Source organism: Vombatus ursinus, unplaced genomic scaffold (genome assembly GCF_900497805.2).
Source record: "Vombatus ursinus unplaced genomic scaffold, bare-nosed wombat genome assembly UNPS02009205.1, whole genome shotgun sequence".
NCBI lineage: Eukaryota > Metazoa > Chordata > Mammalia > Diprotodontia > Vombatidae > Vombatus > Vombatus ursinus.
This window is the reverse complement of record NW_020948983.1, coordinates 45255750-45274825: the sequence shown is the minus strand read 5'-3', so window position 1 is coordinate 45274825 and position 19076 is coordinate 45255750. Positions and strand designations below refer to the sequence as shown.

General features: G+C 36.5%; 1 protein-coding gene across 2 annotated transcripts in view; it reads left to right on the top strand.

The window, feature by feature from the left end:
* The window catches only part of PCSK6 (proprotein convertase subtilisin/kexin type 6), a 250644-nt gene that overhangs the window by 32813 nt on the left and 198755 nt on the right, over positions 1–19076 (top strand). For both annotated transcript variants that reach the window (XM_027852143.1, XM_027852144.1), the window contains exon 2: positions 4128–4232. In XM_027852143.1, coding sequence (XP_027707944.1) covers positions 4128–4232 — 105 coding nt within the window. The remainder of the gene's footprint in view (positions 1–4127; positions 4233–19076) is intronic.

The following is a 19076-nucleotide window of genomic DNA, read 5'->3' as shown; positions in this document are numbered from 1 at the left end:
TGCTTACTATGTGCCAAACTCTGGGGATGCAAATGCAAGCAAAAATAAAAGCATCTCTGCCTTCAAAGAGCTTCTCTTCTAATGAGGGAAGATAGAACATAAAACAAGAGTTGAAAAGTGGAGTCAAGAAGGAGGCACCTAGACTTGGGCATAGGATCATGGAGGATAAGTTGAGAGAGACAAAGAGAGAGAGACACACACACACACACACACACACACACACAGACATAGAGAGACACACACACAAAGAGAGACAGAGAGAGGTGGTGGTCTGGGGCCCTTTCTCCATTCTGGGGAGAAACTTACTAGTAGGGGAAGAGGCCAACAGGAACAGAATCAGGAGGCAGCTGAGATATGGTAGTTAAATCCAGAGAATTAGGGATAGCTAGCTGGAGCCCTTCACTAAAATGGAGGTTCTGGGAAAAACACAACAATGGAAGTTTTTCCTTCACTCCTGCCCCCTTCATCATGACCTATGGAACAAGGGTAACCAACTCCAGGCATAGCAGAATCTAGGAGAGATAACTTCCTGTTATTTTTAGCTTTATTCCCTTTTCCACCCCAAACTTTCCTCTGGCTTTGTAGTAGTAGGAAATACTAATGCTGGTGTCTTTGGCTGCCACCACTCCTTTTATGCAGTCTCATGGGCTCAGAGTCATTGGGAGTGGCTCTCTCTGTGACTGTGATGGGCTGGATACCAGGTTCCCAAACAGAAGTAAAGTACTGGTTGCTACAACACACAGGTGTGTTCCTCTGCCTGGTCAGCTCCATGGGGAATTCATCAGCTCTGTAGTCAGCCCACTGATGGCTTGAGAAGATCTTTTGCTGCTGGCTCTGGACTTATTGAACAGCAATTAAGCACTGACATGACCATAAAGGAAACAGGAAAGAGAATGCTTAAGCAATTAGTGAACTGCTGAAAAATTAGAGAAAAGGCAATTGTCAGTAAGTTAGAACATACCTGCATGTACAGTGCAACTCAGAGGGTGAACAAGCTTAGCTGTCCCCAGAATTTGATACGGTGTGTATGCGTAGATTGACAGCCCTTTTACTCTTGCCAATTGAGAATTTATTTTACTTTTAGTTTCTTTTTTTTCTCTAAATAGTAATCAAACTGAATGGCTACAGTTTAAGACCAATATACAGCAAGCAGATAAGTTAACATAACACCTCCACGGAATGGTGCTAGCTTGTAAGTAAACATGGTAATTAAATATTGCCACAAGTTAAGACTTCATTAATGCCTCCAATGTATAAATAGCGGCCCTGACTTAGTTTATGAGCTAGGCTTTTGACATAATTTTTCACTTCATTAAAGAAAAGTTCAGGGTTCTGTACCTGGGGGGAAGAAAAAAAAGTCCACAAATGTAAAACAGGGAAGAAAAATAATGTGGAAGTATGGCAGCGAAAGGTCTAAGGATTAGAACAGCTAATAAGCCAACTGATTGCATTAGCTAGAAAGCCTAAAACTAGAAGGAGGAAATAAAACTCCAGCATAGGTGATGAGGGAATAATCAACTATTCTTCATAGAAAAGAGTATTCACCAAAAGATGATAACCAGCTCTGAGTTCCACAGCTAAAAAAGATTGTAGAGGATTCAGAAGAGGGCTTGTAGGTTAGAAAATTAGATGTTAGGAATTGGGAATTATTTAGCCTGAAGAAAGGGTTATTGAAGGCCTGTGTAGTATTTTAGCACTTATAAAAGGCTCCAGTTTAGAATTAGAACAGCTCGGTGGCACAGTGGATAGGGTACTGGCCCTGGAGTCACCTGAGTTCAAATCCAGCCTTAGACACTTACTAGCTGTGTAACCCTAGGCAAGTCACTTTACCCTGTTTGCCTCAGTTTCCTCATCTGTAAAATGAGCTGGAGAAGAAAATGGCAAACCACTCCAGTATCTTTGCCAAGAAAACCTCCAGTAGGCTCACAAAGAGTTGGTGAAAAAATGACTTAACTACTACAACAATTTAGAATACCAGGACTAGGTGTCTTCAATAGTCAATAAAAGTAGAATGAAAAGAAGGCTTTAAACTATAGCACAATGGATTTAGGATAAATATTAAAAGGTTCTGATGTCAGTGGTTGTACAGTGGAATGAGTTATAGAGAAAAGTTGCACAATTTCCTTCCTTGAAGAAATTTCACAATAGAATAAAAGTTTATCTCTTGGGGGAGGCTTAAGCATGGTGGTCCTGCCTGAAGACAGGAGAGTGTATACTAGATTATGTTTCAAGATTTCTTCTATCCCTCAGAATGTATGATTCTGCAATTTGTTGTGAGAAACTGCGTTTAAGTAGAAAATGGGGAAACTCCAGGAATTTTGATATTATCTAGCCCTTTCACAATATGAACAATTCCCAAGAAGGCAGTTATTTGTGGTTTGATCGGACTCATTACTTCAGCTAAGTACAAACATTTTATTGTTAGAAATTTTGCCAATGGGGTGGAAAAGACGGAGTGTTTTTCCTTCTTTTTAAAAAAGATATTTAGTGTAGATTGAGTCTTAAAAATCTTCTGGTCCCAACAACTTTGTTTTACAGATGAAGAAACTGAGTCAGAGAGAGATATTAAGTGACTTGCCCAAAGTCAAACAGATAGTAAGTGGTGAGGCAGAATTTGAACTTGTTTCTCTGACTCCAAATTCAATGGACTTTGTGTTATTTTGGCCACTCAGGAATTTCAATTCAGCCTTTAAGTAGACTGGAGCCTGAAAAACACAACTAGCTAGTCAGAGTTTAGGAGGTAGAGTCTTAGTCTCACTTAGTCTCACTTAGTCTCACAACACTCAGTGGAACATGTTTTTTTCGGTAATATGATTTATCAATATGTATCTAAAAAGATTTTAATTCATCTGTATGTTAATCCCTGGGTAATTTCATCTACTCTCTTGAGTTCAACAGTTATTTCTATGCAGATGACTCTAGGTTCTCGTTTCATCAACTACTAATTGGACATTTTAAACTATATATCCTGTAGTCATTTCAAACTCTTTGTGCCCCAAACAAAATTCATTAACTTTTCTTCTCATACCTTCCCTTCTTTCTAATTTCCATATTTCTGTTGAGGATACTTTGACTCCTATTTTTGAGGAGGACACTGTGGTCACCCAAGTTTACAACCTTGCAAGTCATCCTCACACCATCCCTCCTTACCTGAAAGCCATATTGATTCTGTCTTCACAACATCCCATCTTCCTATTTAGATAGCTATTACCTGATCACATTTCTATGGAATTATTGCAGTATCTTCTTAATCAGTCTGGCTCCCCACTTCAAGTTTCTTGCCTCCCCAATCCCTCCTTCACACAGCTGCCAAATTGATATTTTCAGAGCAAAGGTTTGACCATGCCACTCCTCTTTTCAAGGGGCTCTATTGGCTTATAAAATCAGGCCTTTCCTGATATTATTATTATATAATAATATATATAATTATTAATGCCGGCCCCACTCTCTGAAATGATTTTGTACTTAATTTGTATGTATTTTTTTTTGTTTGTGTTCATGTTGTTTTCTCACAATAGAGTATAATCTCCTGAGGTCAGGGACTGCTTCATTTTTATCTTTGTACCCTGAACACCTAGCAGTGCAAGGCAAAATAGGCATTTTAATAATTCAATAAATGATTGTCAAATGAATCCTGGAGATAGAAGTAGAAGAGTTTATAATATTTTAATGGCAGCAAGCAATAGTGATGCCAAAAATAAGAGGGCCATTGGAACTTTTTTTTTAATGTACAGAAGAGATTAGAAGGATGTTTATAAGGAAGCACAGACCAGCAGGATACTTTTGAAAGTAATGTAGAGAATATATTATCTACATATATGTGTGTGTGTGTGTGTGTAGATTTGTGTATATATGTTTATATATAAGCAAGCAGCATGAAGTGGAAATTCATGGTTTCATAGATAATCCACTGTATTCTGTGTGTAAAATGCATTTTGGGGAGCATTTAAGATCAAAACTTTAAAAAAATTATTATTTTAAAATAGTATATAAAAAGGCAAAGTTTTCTTGAGAAACAAAAATAAGGTTCAATTTGAAGAAGTACAAAGCTGTAATAAACACTAGTAGATTTTTCCAACTATTTTCAAGACTGCAGTGATGACAATATCCTTTTTCTTGTTTTGCAGATTGGAAACCTAGAGAACTACTACCATTTTTATCACAGCAAAACATTTAAAAGATCAACCTTCAGTAGCAGAGGCACCCACACCTTTCTCAGAATGGATCCAAAGGTAAATATTTCTGATCCACAGATGAAATTGCTATTTAAAATCCAAAATAGTGGTTTTTTTTTCCTTTGGTTCATGACATTAGTTCCAAAAAATGTCCGTGAGAGAAGTCTGTAACTTTCTTTAGACCCATTTCCAATAATAATTAATTCGGTGTTTGGATGAGAACTAGACAAACTAAAAACGTTCCTTTGCAATCTAAACACATTACTGTTAAGGTGAGAATTAACTTACTGGTATTGTAAGTAGTTTTGAAATCACCACCACACAAAAAAAATTGTAAGAAACTCAGTATCTGAATCTGTCTGTAAAGATAGAAGGATAGAAAGCTTGAGTAATTTTTCCAATATTGGAATTAGAAATTTGATAACCTTCCCTGAGATCACCTTCAGTTTTCCTTAAATGGCTTACTCATATGTAATTGTTTGCATGTTGTACTCCCAATTAGAAGGTGAACTTCTTGAGGTCAGGGAATGTTTTTGCTTTTCTTTGTTTCCTCCGCAGTTATTACAGTGCCTGGCACATAAGCAGGTACTGAACAAATGTTTGTTATTGTGGTTTGTAAAATCTAACATCGGGGCAGCTAAGTGCAGTAGATAGAGTGCTGGGCCTAGAGTCAAGAAGACTCATCTTCCTGAGTTCAGATTTGGTCTCAAACACTTCCTAGCTGTGTGACCCTGGCAAAGTCACTTAACCCTGTTTGCCTCAGTTTTGTCATCTGTAAAATGAGCTGGAGAAGGAAACAGCAAACAGCTGTATCTTTGCCAAGAAAACTCCAAATGGGAACACAGAGAGTTGGACAAGACTGAAACAACTGAATAACAACAACAATAAACATTGGCATAGCACATTAAGGTTTATACTTTACATGTCCTTTTCTCATGTGATCCTCACAACAACCCTGCTAAATAAATGCTTTTCTTATCCCCATTTTACCAATGAGAAAACTGACGCTGAGATTGGTTAAATGACTTACCCAATGTCGTATAGCTCGTAAGTTCTTAGCAACAGGATTTTAACTTAAGTCTGCTGGACTCCAAGGCCAGCACTCTATTCACTATGCCACCCATATGCATATCAATTTTATGATATTTAATGTAGCAACAGTTAATGATGAACTCAAAAATGTAGGGGTTAAAGTTTATTCTTTCCTTATACCTTTTAGAAAATAGATCCCTGTAAGTTCATGGGTTCATCCAGCATTATCATTTTGATCTTTATTTAGCTACAACATACATGTGTGACTATTTTAAAAATTTATCTAGATGCTGTTGTGATTAGTAAAATATAAAAATTTCTAATGTCTTTTTATCATTTTGTATTTTCTAAATCAATGGGCTCTTGTGGGATAGCTACTTTGGTGGTGGGAACTAATAAATTTATTTTTTATTTAAAAAAGGATTGATTTTACTCCCTGAATTGGAACTCATTGCTTTGATCAAATATGTTTAGTTTTTAAAGCTCTTTATAATGTGTCCTGAACCTACTTTTCCCTATAAGCAATCTTTATTCCAGCCAAATTGGCCTTCTCAATTTTCCTTACACACAGCATTCAGTTTTCTGTCACCATGCTTTTGTAGTGGTTGTCTTCCATGGTTGGAATGAATTTCTACTTCACATGTATCTGTTTCTCTTAGACTCTCTTATTTACTTCAAAATGATCCATAAGTAACATTTTCTACCTGAAGACTTTCCTGATTGGCCTCTCCCACCAAAATTTACCTTGTATGTATAGTTATTTAAATATATGATGTCTGCCTCCATAAAGTAGAAACTTCCAGGGGGTAAAGAATTGTTTAATTTTTGTCTCTGTATCCTAAGCATCTAGCATTTAAAAACACTATATTGAGGTGTCCCTAGGCTTCACCAGACTATCAAAGGGGTCAATGACCCAGAAAAAGTTAAGAACCCCTAGCCTAGATTGAGTAATTTTTTACTTTCTCTATGTATGAGTGTATGTGCATGTGTATATATACACACATGCATACATTCATATATGTGTATACGCATTTACACATATATGCATATACATCTATACCTATATAGATATGTAAAAGATCTTAAGCCCCTGATTTTCTGAAGTGGTTAAAAAGGCAGGGAAAGACAGTCTTTGGAAAAGGTAGATGTTCTGATATTGGGGCTTCTTAATGAGGCTCACTCCTATGAGCTGCATAAGGCTCATGTTACATTTTTTTTGGAGGATGCTTGTAATGATTCAACCATTTTTATATGCAGTAATTTCTCATTTCTTGAACATTTTTGTTTTCTTTTTTACTGTGAACCTTAGTCATCAAAGAGACATTTCAACACACAAAGAAGAATGAAGAGAGGCTTTTCTTCTATTTTTTCTCCTTGGTTTGTGATAGCTGTGGAACAAGAATGTATCTCTAGATGGGTACACAGCACGGAACTTGGATAGCAAGGTTACTAAAATGCTCTGAGTGTAGTCTTCAGTAGGAAGTAAAGCAAGGCTGTCAGTCGTGTGTTCTGAAGACTTAGGGAGTGGGAGGAGGGCAGGCAGACTTGATTGCATGCATTAGTTTGTCTGAATTCATGTGAAGCCGTGTGCAAAAAATAAACAGAATCTAGTCACGGAGGAAATGTGAGCTATGTGGTAGTACTGAAATGGAGGGGATAAGGTTGCAAATGGTCTACCATAGTTGGAAGAAAAAATCTGGGCTGGGGAAGAAAGTTAATCCAGCTTTTTAGTTTTTCGCTTCCTTGGCTATAAGCAAGCAATTGATCCACTATGAAGACAACATCTTACTCAGCATTAGAATCACAAACATTAATTGAATGGTCAGCACTCAGGTAGAATGCCTTAAGAGCCAAGCTGTTTGCTGAGAATGCCTTGAAAAGAGAAAAAAAAAAGGGGAGGGGGGAAACTGTTACTTTTCTGCATAGTTCCTTATTCTTTGAGGCCTCTGAGGAGTCTGTTGTTACTTAAACATAAGAGCCAGGAATTGCTAGAAATTTGAGACTTCCAGATTGTAATCTGTGTTCTGTCAGTGCTAAGTGGCACCCACTTTCCCTTGTTTTTTTTTTTTAATATCCAGTTTTTCCTTTAAAATGGTACTGAGATGCCAAGCTTTTTCTGCCTTATTCATCCATTTGTTCTCTAAAAAAGTATTTATTGTACTCTGTGCTCAGTCAACAAGCATTTATTAAATTCCTACTAGGTGTTAGGCACTAGGGATACATTACGATGAATTAAACAATCCTTATACTATGGGATGAGGTTATGGGGACAGCTCTTTACCTCAACAGGTTTACAAGTGAGATATATACCTTTATGGCATTTCTAGGATGTTTGTCCATTATCTAGGTGGTGTTGTTCAGTCCTTTGAGTCGTGTCTGACTTTTGTGGACTCTATTAGGGGTTTTCTTGGCAAAGATACTGGAGTACCTTGCCATTTCCTTCTCCAGCTCATTTTACAGATGAGGAAACTGAGACAAACAAGGTTAAGTGACTTGCTCAGTCACACAATTAATAGGTCTGAGGCTGGTTTTGAGCTCATGAAAATGAGTCTTCCTGCTTCCAAGCCTAGTGCTTATCCACTGTGCCACCTAGCTGCCTCTACTATCTATAGTGTGTCCCGTAAGTGGACTCACACTCTTAGGAACACTCAGTTACTTTATTTTATTCTGTCTTTGACTAGAGGAGCCCAGGACTGGAATGAAGCCTAGAGATTTTCTAGTCCAACCTCTTCCATTTTACAGATTAGGAAACTGAAACCTAGAAAAGTTGTGACTTGCCCAAAGTTAAATGGATAATAAGTAGCAAAAACCATGATTCAAATCAAGGTTTTTTGACTCTGAATCCCATATTCTTTCCAGTTGTCTACTCAAGGAATCCAAGAGGGTGGGCATATGTATTCTTTCTGTAATTCTTTTGCATAATTCAAATAGAAATTCCTTTCATATAGTACTTCTCAATAACCTTCAGAATGGGGTTGACATCAAAGCCATCCTGCCAATAAAAAAAGGGGGAGAATGAAGAAAAAGCAAGCAGTCTGAACATTCCATCCTAGCTAAAAACTCGACATGATTGGCTGATTGTTTCTCACTGTTCTAATTAAATTTGTAGCCCTAGGGAAGGCATAGAAGGCATCTGAACCAATTATGTATTCAGAATTGAAACTGAAATACCTCTGTTTAAATTAGCCTAGTTTAATGGAAACCAAATCAATTAGCTGTCATTCTTACTGATATTTACTTTACCTAGCCTTTCAAGCCAAATATTTGGCAAAATTAGTTGAATTTTATGTAAGTGTTTAGCATTATCCTTTATTGTAGCCAATCAGTGTAATTTTCTGCATTTACAAAGTATTTTGCAACACCTTGGCATTCGGAGCACTATGTAATTAATATTCTTCATGAAAGGAAAACTGTGGTTTAATATTATTCTGAGGCATTGGGAAGCAAAGTCACCATAGTTTGAATGAGCAAATCAGACATGAATGTTATAGAACTTATAAAGAATAAAGCTCAATCAGATGCAGATGTTCTTGTCTTTTCCTTCTCCTTTGTCCCTAGGGTATAAAAATACTTTGGTAAATGGTGGTATTTATAGTCTGCCCTTCTTTCTGCACACAGAAAAGCTGGGAGGTTGTGCATATTGTGAAAAAGGATAGGGCAGGACCCTCTTTTCCACTTCAACCAATCAAAAGGTATTTAACTTTTCGGGGAACGAAGAGACCATAGTACTCTGCTAGGCACTCTTCAGAGAGAAGCTTACAGTTTTTATTTATCATGTATTCAATGTTCAGTCTACCATGTTTGGAAAAAAAGACTCAGGGAACATAGTCAGCCACTGTTGGAATGTAGACTCGTGTTGGGTTGTTCAGTCAGCCCAGCCACTGAGGGTTCCCCTCAGTGTGAAATATCAGTCATTGAGCTTTTTCAAGGGCTGTCATTTAAGCAAACTGAAAGCATTTGTTTTCAACTTGTACTTTTGCCAGAAGTCTGGAGAAGGGTGGATGCTGCAGATTAGCCAATAGTTGAAAAGACTTATGAATAAAAAATTACTTGTTCCGAGTGCATTCCAAACTGGCTGATGGTAAGATATTGCTGCCTGTGTCATCCAAATCTGACATTTTAACCCGATGACTTTGGTCTAGCCCTTTCTCAGCTTGCTGTTTTTGCCCATCTCTCATTCAAGGACTTAAAATTGCAAGAGAAAGGAGTTCTCTTGCTTAATACTTGGCATTTTGTAGGTGGAAAAGATAAAACACTTGGGGGGAGGGGTTTATACCCTTATTTCACTGCCTCAAAGTTTCAAAAGTCCCTGACAAGCTGTTTGAAGACCTGAGGTAGGCATTAAGTTTTGCACTATGGAAAATTTCCCCAAGAGCTTAATGACAGCCTTGCATTTTTCAGCAGTGATGGAAAGCTTTAAGCAGATCTTTCCATTACCTGCAGCTGGGAGTTTATCTGACAGTTTTGTTTGCTAGAGCTGCTAAATAGACAAACAAGACTTTCTGTCAAATGAAAGTAAATAACGAATGATTTTAATGACCACACGGTTTGCTTAATAATGAGCACCATCCCATTTTATAATCAGGTCCTTCTAAAACTACCCTTGTAGAGCAGAAACCAATAATGTGATGTAGAATCCAAGAGCTGCTATGAAGCATAGATAGCAAATTAAATCCTGCTCATTTTCTGCCCCTCATCATGCCCTACTTTGTCCCATAGTGACCTCCCAAGAAGATTTTCCACCTGAACCACAGAAAGGATTCAGAACAAGATGTCTTTTCATATAGCCAGTAAAATCTTACTAATTCCTACTAGCTTGTAGAAGAAATAGTGAGAAATTGTAAAATGTCTGAATTACTAAGAAATATATTTTTTTATTACTTCTAAATATATACAACAATCTGGAATTAATTTATAAGCAAGTTTTTCTAAGTAGAAGTCCTGCTGAACCTACTTTAATTACTAGGTAAGATACATTTGTAATTAGCATGTTATAAGTAGATAGATGATGCTTTAAAATACTCTCCCTTGCCATACTGTCAATACTGCAAATGTCCCCCTTTTAAAAATGCCACAGATTTTTTTTCTCGAAAGTTTGTATGTGAATTGTATTTTTGTGTATCAAATAATTTGGAATGCACAAATGTAACTTCAAAAAGATTTGCCACTGGAGCACTTGACCATGAAAAAGTGAATAAAAAGCTTCATTTTTTCTATTTATGGGTATTTATATATCATGTTTACTTAAAGCTTTCCTGGTCTTCTTCAATGAGATTTAATTACTCATAAGCAGTTGTCCTGATAGTTTATAAAGTAAAAATTGGGATGGTACTGGACCTGTGACACAGCTAGCATGTGTCAGAGACAGAATTTGAAATTGAACCCAGATCTTCCTCCTAATACCATTATTCCATGTAGCCTTTTTATGACATGGAATTGGATGATCAGTCCTTTAGCATGTAATTCAGGAAAAAATTCTGCAGATGGACATTGAGTTGAACTCAGAGTTGAGCAGGTAGAAGGAGATGGTCTAGAGAGCATTTGGGAAACGACAAAGTTCTTTTAACAATTCCAAACTGCTGCCTCAGGCAAAAACCCATCTTTTTAACACACATGTTCTTCTGGTAATATTATATAGTTGAGATCTTGAATTCAATTCATCAAGAATTTATTAGGTACCTAATAGGTGCAGGGCATTATGCTACACTGAAACATGTAAATTTTTGAGAAATTAATGTGACCAATCAATTAAGAAGCATTTATTAAGCATCTCTTACATGACAGGCCCTTTGTTAGGCACTGAGATACAAGGACAAAAGTAAGATAGTGAACCTTCCATTTTATTAGGGATCTCCCTATTACAGCATATAAAGGGATAGTGGCCAGAGCAGAGAGTTTTGGTCCAGGCCAGGGGTTTTTAACCCGGGATCTTCAAGCTAATGTTTTGATAATTATTTCAAAATAAGTGGTTTCCTTTATAATTCTATGTATTTTATTTTATGGACTTAAATTATTCTCAGAAGGGAACCATAGGTTTCCAAACTACCATGGCACAAAAAATGATTAAAACTCCTTGATGTAGGTAGTCCTAGAGCTTGGCAGTGGAACCATGGGGGAGTATTTATCATAACCTTCTCAGTAGTAATGACAGTATTGATTTTATTATTATTCCCAGAGCAAAAGGTAAAACATCAGGATTGGACCAGAGATGGGAAAGGGAAGCACAGGGCATGCTGTTGCTTAGTATTCATCTGTATGGTTGGATAAGATGACCCAAAGGTCAATGGAGAGACACATGGTGGGCACAAGTGAGTTGTAGCATAGTTGCCTTGATTATGCAGAAAAAGTTGCATAAATCATATGACTGAGGAAATAGATGACTGGAGAAAGATGTGAACTACTATGACTAATACAAGGGATAATATGTATAGCCTTAGTGAGCCCTTCATACTCAATGAAATCTAAAAAGACGCAGAAGAAAACCTTGAACACACTGGGTAAACACTCTATAAAGAATTTATGGATGAAAAAGGCATATATAGATTGTAATAAGCACTACTGGAGGGAATAATCACATCAATTGAGATTACAGATTCATTGACATGTAAGCTTAAAGCAAATTATAACTTGGGAGGTTCCTCAGAAATATACTACAGCCCCGGTAAATTATTAGAAAATCCAAATTAGTGGGGTTCTGAATTTTACTAAGTGTTGGTGTTACCAGTTTTAATCAAAATGTAAAAAATCAAGTTAGATGTTATTGATAAATGTCTGACCTTAATTACCAACATCTGAAATAATAACAATGGACATGAATAATATACTTTTACTCCTGCAAAATGCTTTACAGAGGAGTTCATCTTCTATCCTAGAGAGGATAAAAAGCTTCACATTTGAGCCTCACAACAACTTTATGTGGCAGGTACTTCTGGTGTTGCTATCTCTACATTTTACCTCTGAGAAAACAGGCTGGGAGAAATTAAATTAATTGTACAGAGTATCAAGGTTAATAATTGTTAAAGGCAGGATTCAAACTCAATCTTCCTGACTCCATATTGGAATTCTATCCAATATACCATGTGACCTCCTAGAAATATCATTTTGGTGGCAGCTATAGACTGATGACAGGAAAGAATCTGATTATCTGATTACTAACTGTATCTCCTAGGTATAGGAGGGGAAGACTAGTGTATTCCATTCTACCTTTTCTGTCTTCATTTTCAATAAGCAGAGGCAGGTACCATAAAATGAGACTTGGCATACTGGTTTCTTTCAATAAAAATAATTGTAATAATATTGTGTAACTCTGTCCTTTTTTTTTTAATACTTAGAATACTTTCATACTTCTTTACCTAATTTCATCTTCTCAAAAGCCTGTGAGGTATGTAAGACTGGAATTACCTTTAAACTGTGGCTACTGTGGTTACTTGAAACTTCCAGGAACCCTGAGGCATTTGCATTTTCACTTTTAAATGTTATGTTTGGACATTGACAGTATTTAGACTTTTTTTTTTTTTTACACTTTGGATCCATAATTTCATTGGTAAGAATAATTTCATGGGTTTGGATTTCAACCCTTCCATATTTCCTTACCTTGTGTGATTTTTATCCATATCTTTTCACTTAATGTACTAGATGCAACTATCCTGTTTTCACTCACACTCTTCCTTTCCCCCTTTCCCCATGTAAACACACACAAAATTCAAGTCCTCACTAACTCTTCTTGAAACTATTGTAATAGGCTCCTAATGTCTCCCTGCCTCTAATCTATTCTCTCTCCAAATCCATCTTTCCCATAGCTGCCAAAGTAGTCTTAATGTACAGATCTGGACATGCAACTTTCCTGTTTAACAATCTTGAGTGTCTTCTTATCCTCTCTAGGATAGAATATGAACTCCTAAGGCACTCTGAAATTTGGAACCCATCCACCTTTCTAACCTTATTTCATATAATTCCCCTTCACACACTGTGTTCAAGCCAAACTGGACGACTGTTAGCTATACTTTGTTCTCAGCCTACACATTCCTGTCTCAATGCTTTTCTTCAGGCTTTTCCCCAAGCCGATAATAAACTCCCTATACATGGCCACTTATTGAAATCCTTAACTTCCTTCAAGATTCAGCTGAGGTGATCTAAATAATTGGAAAAACATCAGTTGCTCATGGGTAGGCCGAGCTAATATAATAAAAATGACAATTCTGCCTAAGCTAATTTACTTATTCGGTGACATACCAATCAAACTACCAAAAAATTATTTTATAGAGTTAGAAAAAATAATAACAAAATTCATTTGGAATAACAAGGTCCAGAATATCAAAGGAACTAATGAAAAGAAATGCAGGGGAAGGAGGCCTAGCCATTCCAGATCTTAAATTGTATTATAAAGCAGCAATCATCAAAACTGCTTGGTGCTGGCTAAGAAATAGAGTGGTGAATCAGTGGAATAGGTTAAGTATGCAAGACACAGTAGTCAATGACTATAGTAATCTATTATTTGATAAACCCCAGCTTCTGGGATAAAAACTCACTATTTGACAAAAACTGCTGGGAAAACTGGAAAAGAATATGGCAGAAACTAGGCATAGACCAAAATCTCACACCAAAATATACCAAAATAAAGTCAAAATGAGTTCATGGTTTAGATAAAGGCTGATACTGTAAGCAAACTGGGAGAGCAAGGAATAGTTTACCTGTCAGATTTATGGAGAACAGAAGAATTCATGACCAAACAGGAGATAGAGAACATTATGAAATGCAAAATGGATAACTTTGATTGCATTAAATTGAAAAGTTTTTGCACAAACAAAGCCAATGCAATTAAGATTAGATAGAAGGTAGAAAATTGGGAAAGAATTTTTACAACCAGTGTCTCTGATAAGGGACTCATTTCTAAAATATATGGAGAATTAAGTCAAATTTATAAGAATACAAGTCATTCCCCAAATGATAAATGGTCAAAGGATATGAACAGGTAGTTCTCAGATGAAGAAATTAAAGGCATCTATAGGCATATGAAAAAATGCTCCAAATAACTATTGATTAGAGAAATGCAAATCAAAACAACTCTGAAGTACCACATCACACCTATCAGATTGGCCAACATGACAAAACAGGAAAATGATAAATGTTGGAGAAGATGTGGGAAAATTAGAACACTAATGCATTGTTGGTGGAGTTGTGAAATGATCCAACCATGTTGGAGGGCAATTTGGAACTGTGCCCAAAGGGCTATAAAAATGTGCATACCCTTTGACCCAGCAATAGCACTTCTAGGGCTGTATCCCAAAGAGATCATACAAATGGGAAAAGGACCCACATGTACAAAAATATTTTTAGCAGCTCTTTTTGTGGTGGCAAAGAATTGGGAATTGAGAGGATGCCCATCAATTAGGGAATGGCTGAACAAGTTGTGGTATATGCATGTAATGGAATACTATTGTGCTGTAAGAAATGATGAGCAGGCAGACTTCAGAAAAACCTGGAAAGACTTGTGTGGTCTGATGCTGAGTGAAGTGAACAGAACCAGGAGAGCATGGTACACAGTAACAGCCACATTGTGTGATGACTAACATTGATAGACTTAACCCTTCTCAGCAATACAAGGACCTCTCCAAAGGCCTCATGATGGAAAATGCTATCCACATCCAAAGAAATTACTATGGAGTTTGAATGTAGATCGAAGCATACTATTTGCTATTTTTTTTCTTCTGTTGTGTTTTGTTTCCTCTTTCTGGTGGTTCCTCCTATTGGTTCTAATTCTTACTTACAACATCACTAATATGAAAATATGTTTAATAGGAATGTATATGTATAGCCTATATCAGACTGCACACCATTTTGATCAGGGAAGGGGAGAAAAATTTAAAACTCAAAAGTTTGTGGAAGTGATGATTGATAAATCAAAATAAATTAATAAAAAAAAGAAAAAAGAAAATAACTTTGAAGCATAAACATTGTACACTGGTTTTCTCTTGTTTTTGTCATGATAAAAACTGTCTTTTTCGTTCATGTGATTCTTTCTTGACTTCTTTTATTTCAATTCTCTTTCATGATTCTTTGTGCGTAATATGTTATAGCCTATTCATACTCATCATGTGTCTCTCCATTGCTTTCTGAGTGATATTGCATTTCATTTCCCTGGAGATGTAAGGTTCCATGGTTGGTTATACGATAGTGAAAAAATATTGGTATTAAAAAAGGGGCTTTTGTTTCAAGAAGATTGGGATCTTTAAAAGACCTTTGCTCTTTTCCAAAGGCAATCCAGCCATACTTCTTTTTAATTCTGGATCAAATTAATTATCCCCCTGTAGTCTCAATCTGTCTCTCTCTCTTTCTCCTCTTCCCTCTCTCACTTTCTCCCTCTCCTTTTTTCTGTCTTTCACATATTACAAAATTTATAATAGCAACATATCATATATATATGTGTCTATCTACACACATTGCTGTTATAAATATACATGTATATATGTATATATGATCTACATACATACATGCCAGTGTGTATGTGTGTGTATATATACACACAGATACACTTAGACAAACCCTATATGTTATCCACTCCTTCATCTACTTGGTTTTTTCATGTGAATGCTTATCAAACTCTTGAGTTGCTATAAACTTCATAAGGAGGCTCTCCAATGTTCCAGGGCAACCAACACAATGTGATACACAAACAGAAGCATCTAGAACAAGGGTGCTTAGCCTGAGTTCCAAAGATACTGTTTCTTTTATTGTTTTATCATTTTCAGTCACGTCCTACTCTTTGGGGCCCCATTTGGGGTTTTTTTGGCAAAGATATTGGAATGGTTTGTCATTCCTTCTCCAGCTCATTTTATAGATGAAGAAAATGAGGTATACAGGGCTCAGTGACATCTGAAGCCAGATTTGAACTTAGGAAGATGAGTCTTCCTGACTTCAGGCCTGGCACTCTACCATACCATCTAGCTGCCCCATCATTTCTAAGGAATCCTTATGTGACACGGAATTGGAACCAGATCTTCTTCATGATGGTGGTAAATACCTTTGGTGAGCATACATGTTGTTCTATGCCTTGCTTGATAGTCAAAACCAAAATGGCATCAAACAAAGTTGTCCCTATTTTGCGTTCTTCAAGCAATCATATAATTTTGATGTCTGTGTGTAAGATACTTTGTTGGAAGAGAGCCTTTGAAGTAGTCTTTTTGCTCCACTGAAGCAAATGCTTTTTATAGTCAGAAAAAAATAAGTACAGTGGGATCTTTCAGTCAACTATGTGATGATAAATGTGGGCTGTACTGAGGAATATCACATTTTAGGAATATATTTCTGTTCCTTTATAATATCTGCTTAAAGATATTTTCAATGATGTATAGATAATTTTCCTGTAAATTTTTATAAATGGAACAATAGGCATCTAGCTTGGTAGTTGCTGGTGTTTTCTTTAGTCATTTTTTTTTTTTTTTGTAGTGCTAGGGCCCCAGACTGTTTCCATCCCTTTAGTATCTCTCCCTCGGTCAGATCCCTTAAGAATTAATCACTTAGCTCCTTCACAATTGTTGCCTTCTGCATAGACTTCCTCTGTGTATACCTAGTCTAATCCAGCTTCTTTTCTAAATCTTGTTGTTTTTGGTACTATTTCTAACTCCTCTAAAAGCAAATCTGGGATTATGATACTACAGTCTAAGTGTAGTAGATTCGTTGATGGTAAAAAGAGGTATAAATACTTTTGCAGATCTTTTCCATATTTCATTCTGTTGTTTGTTCATTTGTTGTCGTCCTTCCAGTTTTATCCTTAAGTGCCTCTGGGGTGACTTTGCTTAGTTGGGTCTCTTGCCAAGCTCTTCAAGTGGTTTAAACCTCCATTGTTTTGCTCTGTTTTATGAAGCAATATAGCTCGTGATCTACTACCATCCTTCCCTGTAGATTTTATGAACAAATTTATATTCTAAACTGGTGTTGTTTTTGGCTGCCATAACTACTTGGCAAGTATATCAAGAATTTGTTAAGGTACTTTTTAAGTTTTTTAGTTTTAATTAATGTGGCAGTTGATTTATATCCGTTAAACATCTACATAAAATTGCTATAATAGGTGTAAATGTCCTTTCTTTCATATAATATCTTTAAAAATCACTAACTTCTTTGAGTAAATCAAATGCAATTGTTTTAATTATATGCCGTCTTTTAAATTTTTTTATTCTTTATTCTAGCTTTGCATTAATTTTGATCTTGTTATAAAAATGTTCGTGACCTGACTGTACACAAACAGCTGATTAATAAATGAGCTATTTCCTGTCTAAAACAGAATGCATTATATTCCCCTGCACACACATCATCTCCTTTTCCCATCTTTCCTATTACTATTGAGGACACCACCATCTTTCCAGTTACCTAGACTTCCAACGTCTGTGTCATCCTCAACTCTTTACTTATGTTCACTACATATCCAATCTGTTGTACACACCACATGTATTTGATATGTTACTGAGTTTTGTCATTTCTTCCTTCACATCATCTCTTGAATAAATCATCCCTTTCCTTCCACTCATGAAACTCCCACTCTGGTGTAGGCCCTCTTCAGCTCTTGCCTGGACTATTGCAATAACTTTTACTTGGTTTCCCTGCCTCAAATCTCTCCCATTGCCAATCTGTCCTGCACTCAGCTGCCAAAATGACTTTTCTAAAGTGTGTCTGCCCATGTCCACCTCAGTGGGTTCCTCTTACCTCTGGGCTCAAATATAAAGTCCTCTGTTTGGCATTGAATGCTCTTAACAACCTGAATGCTTCTTGCCTTTTCAGTCTGTTTCCTCTTCATTCCCCTCTGCAGACTCTATGATCCATCTACACAGGACTTGTTGTTCCTCACTATGACATTCCCTCTTCCAGTTCTGTGCCTTTTCATTAGATGTCTCCCATTCCTAGAATGCTTCCCCTCCTTACTTCTGGTTCTGCCTTCCTTCAAGACTCATCTCAGGGGCAGGTAGGTGGTGTAGTGGATAGAACTCTGGCCTTAGAGTCAGGAGGACCTGAGTTCAAAATCTAGCCTCAGACACTTACTAGCTGTGTGACCCTGGGCAAGTCATTTAACCCCAATTGCCTCACCAAACAGCCAAAAAAAAAAAAGACATCTCAAATCTCACCTTCTGCAAGAGACCTTTCCTGGGCCTCTCAACTGCTAGTGGGTCTTCCCTCTGAGATTTTCTTTCATTTACACTTTGTGTGTCTTTTATACACATGTCATCTCCTCTATGAGAAAGTGAAGTCCTCAAAGGGAAAGACTGTGATTTTCCCCCTTATTTGTATCCCCAGCACTTAGCACAGTGCCTGGCATAGAGTAAGTGCTTAATAAATGCTTGTTGACTGACTTGAGTGACTTATCTCTTTAAAAAATGAAATTGATTATATTTTGTGATATTTGCTCACCATGTCTAGCATTTTCCAATTTTTCTCAGAGAAAGCATTTGTGATGGATAAGCATGAAATTTTTATGTAGTCTACAAGTGTTCAGCCTCTCCTATTTCTCATTTTTTTTTTAAAATTTTTTAATATTAATTTATTTTGAATTATCAACAATCACTTCCATAAGCTTTTGAGTTTTGAATTTCATTTCTCATTTCTAATCCATACTTTTCATTGTTTTTGTTTATTCTCACCATTACAAGGAAGTCATTGAGTATCAAAGTATATGTTGATTTAATTTGTGGTGTCACTTTATTTCTGCATAAAATCTTTCTTCCTTTTCATCCTGTGCAATAGATATTGGTGCATGAGGTACAATTATTTTCATGGTAGTTTTTTTGCAGGTACTATAAATTGACCACATATCCCATGAAATGACTTGGATGCACAATAAAACTAACTCACTTATTTGCTTATCTAAGTATGTGAGCCATC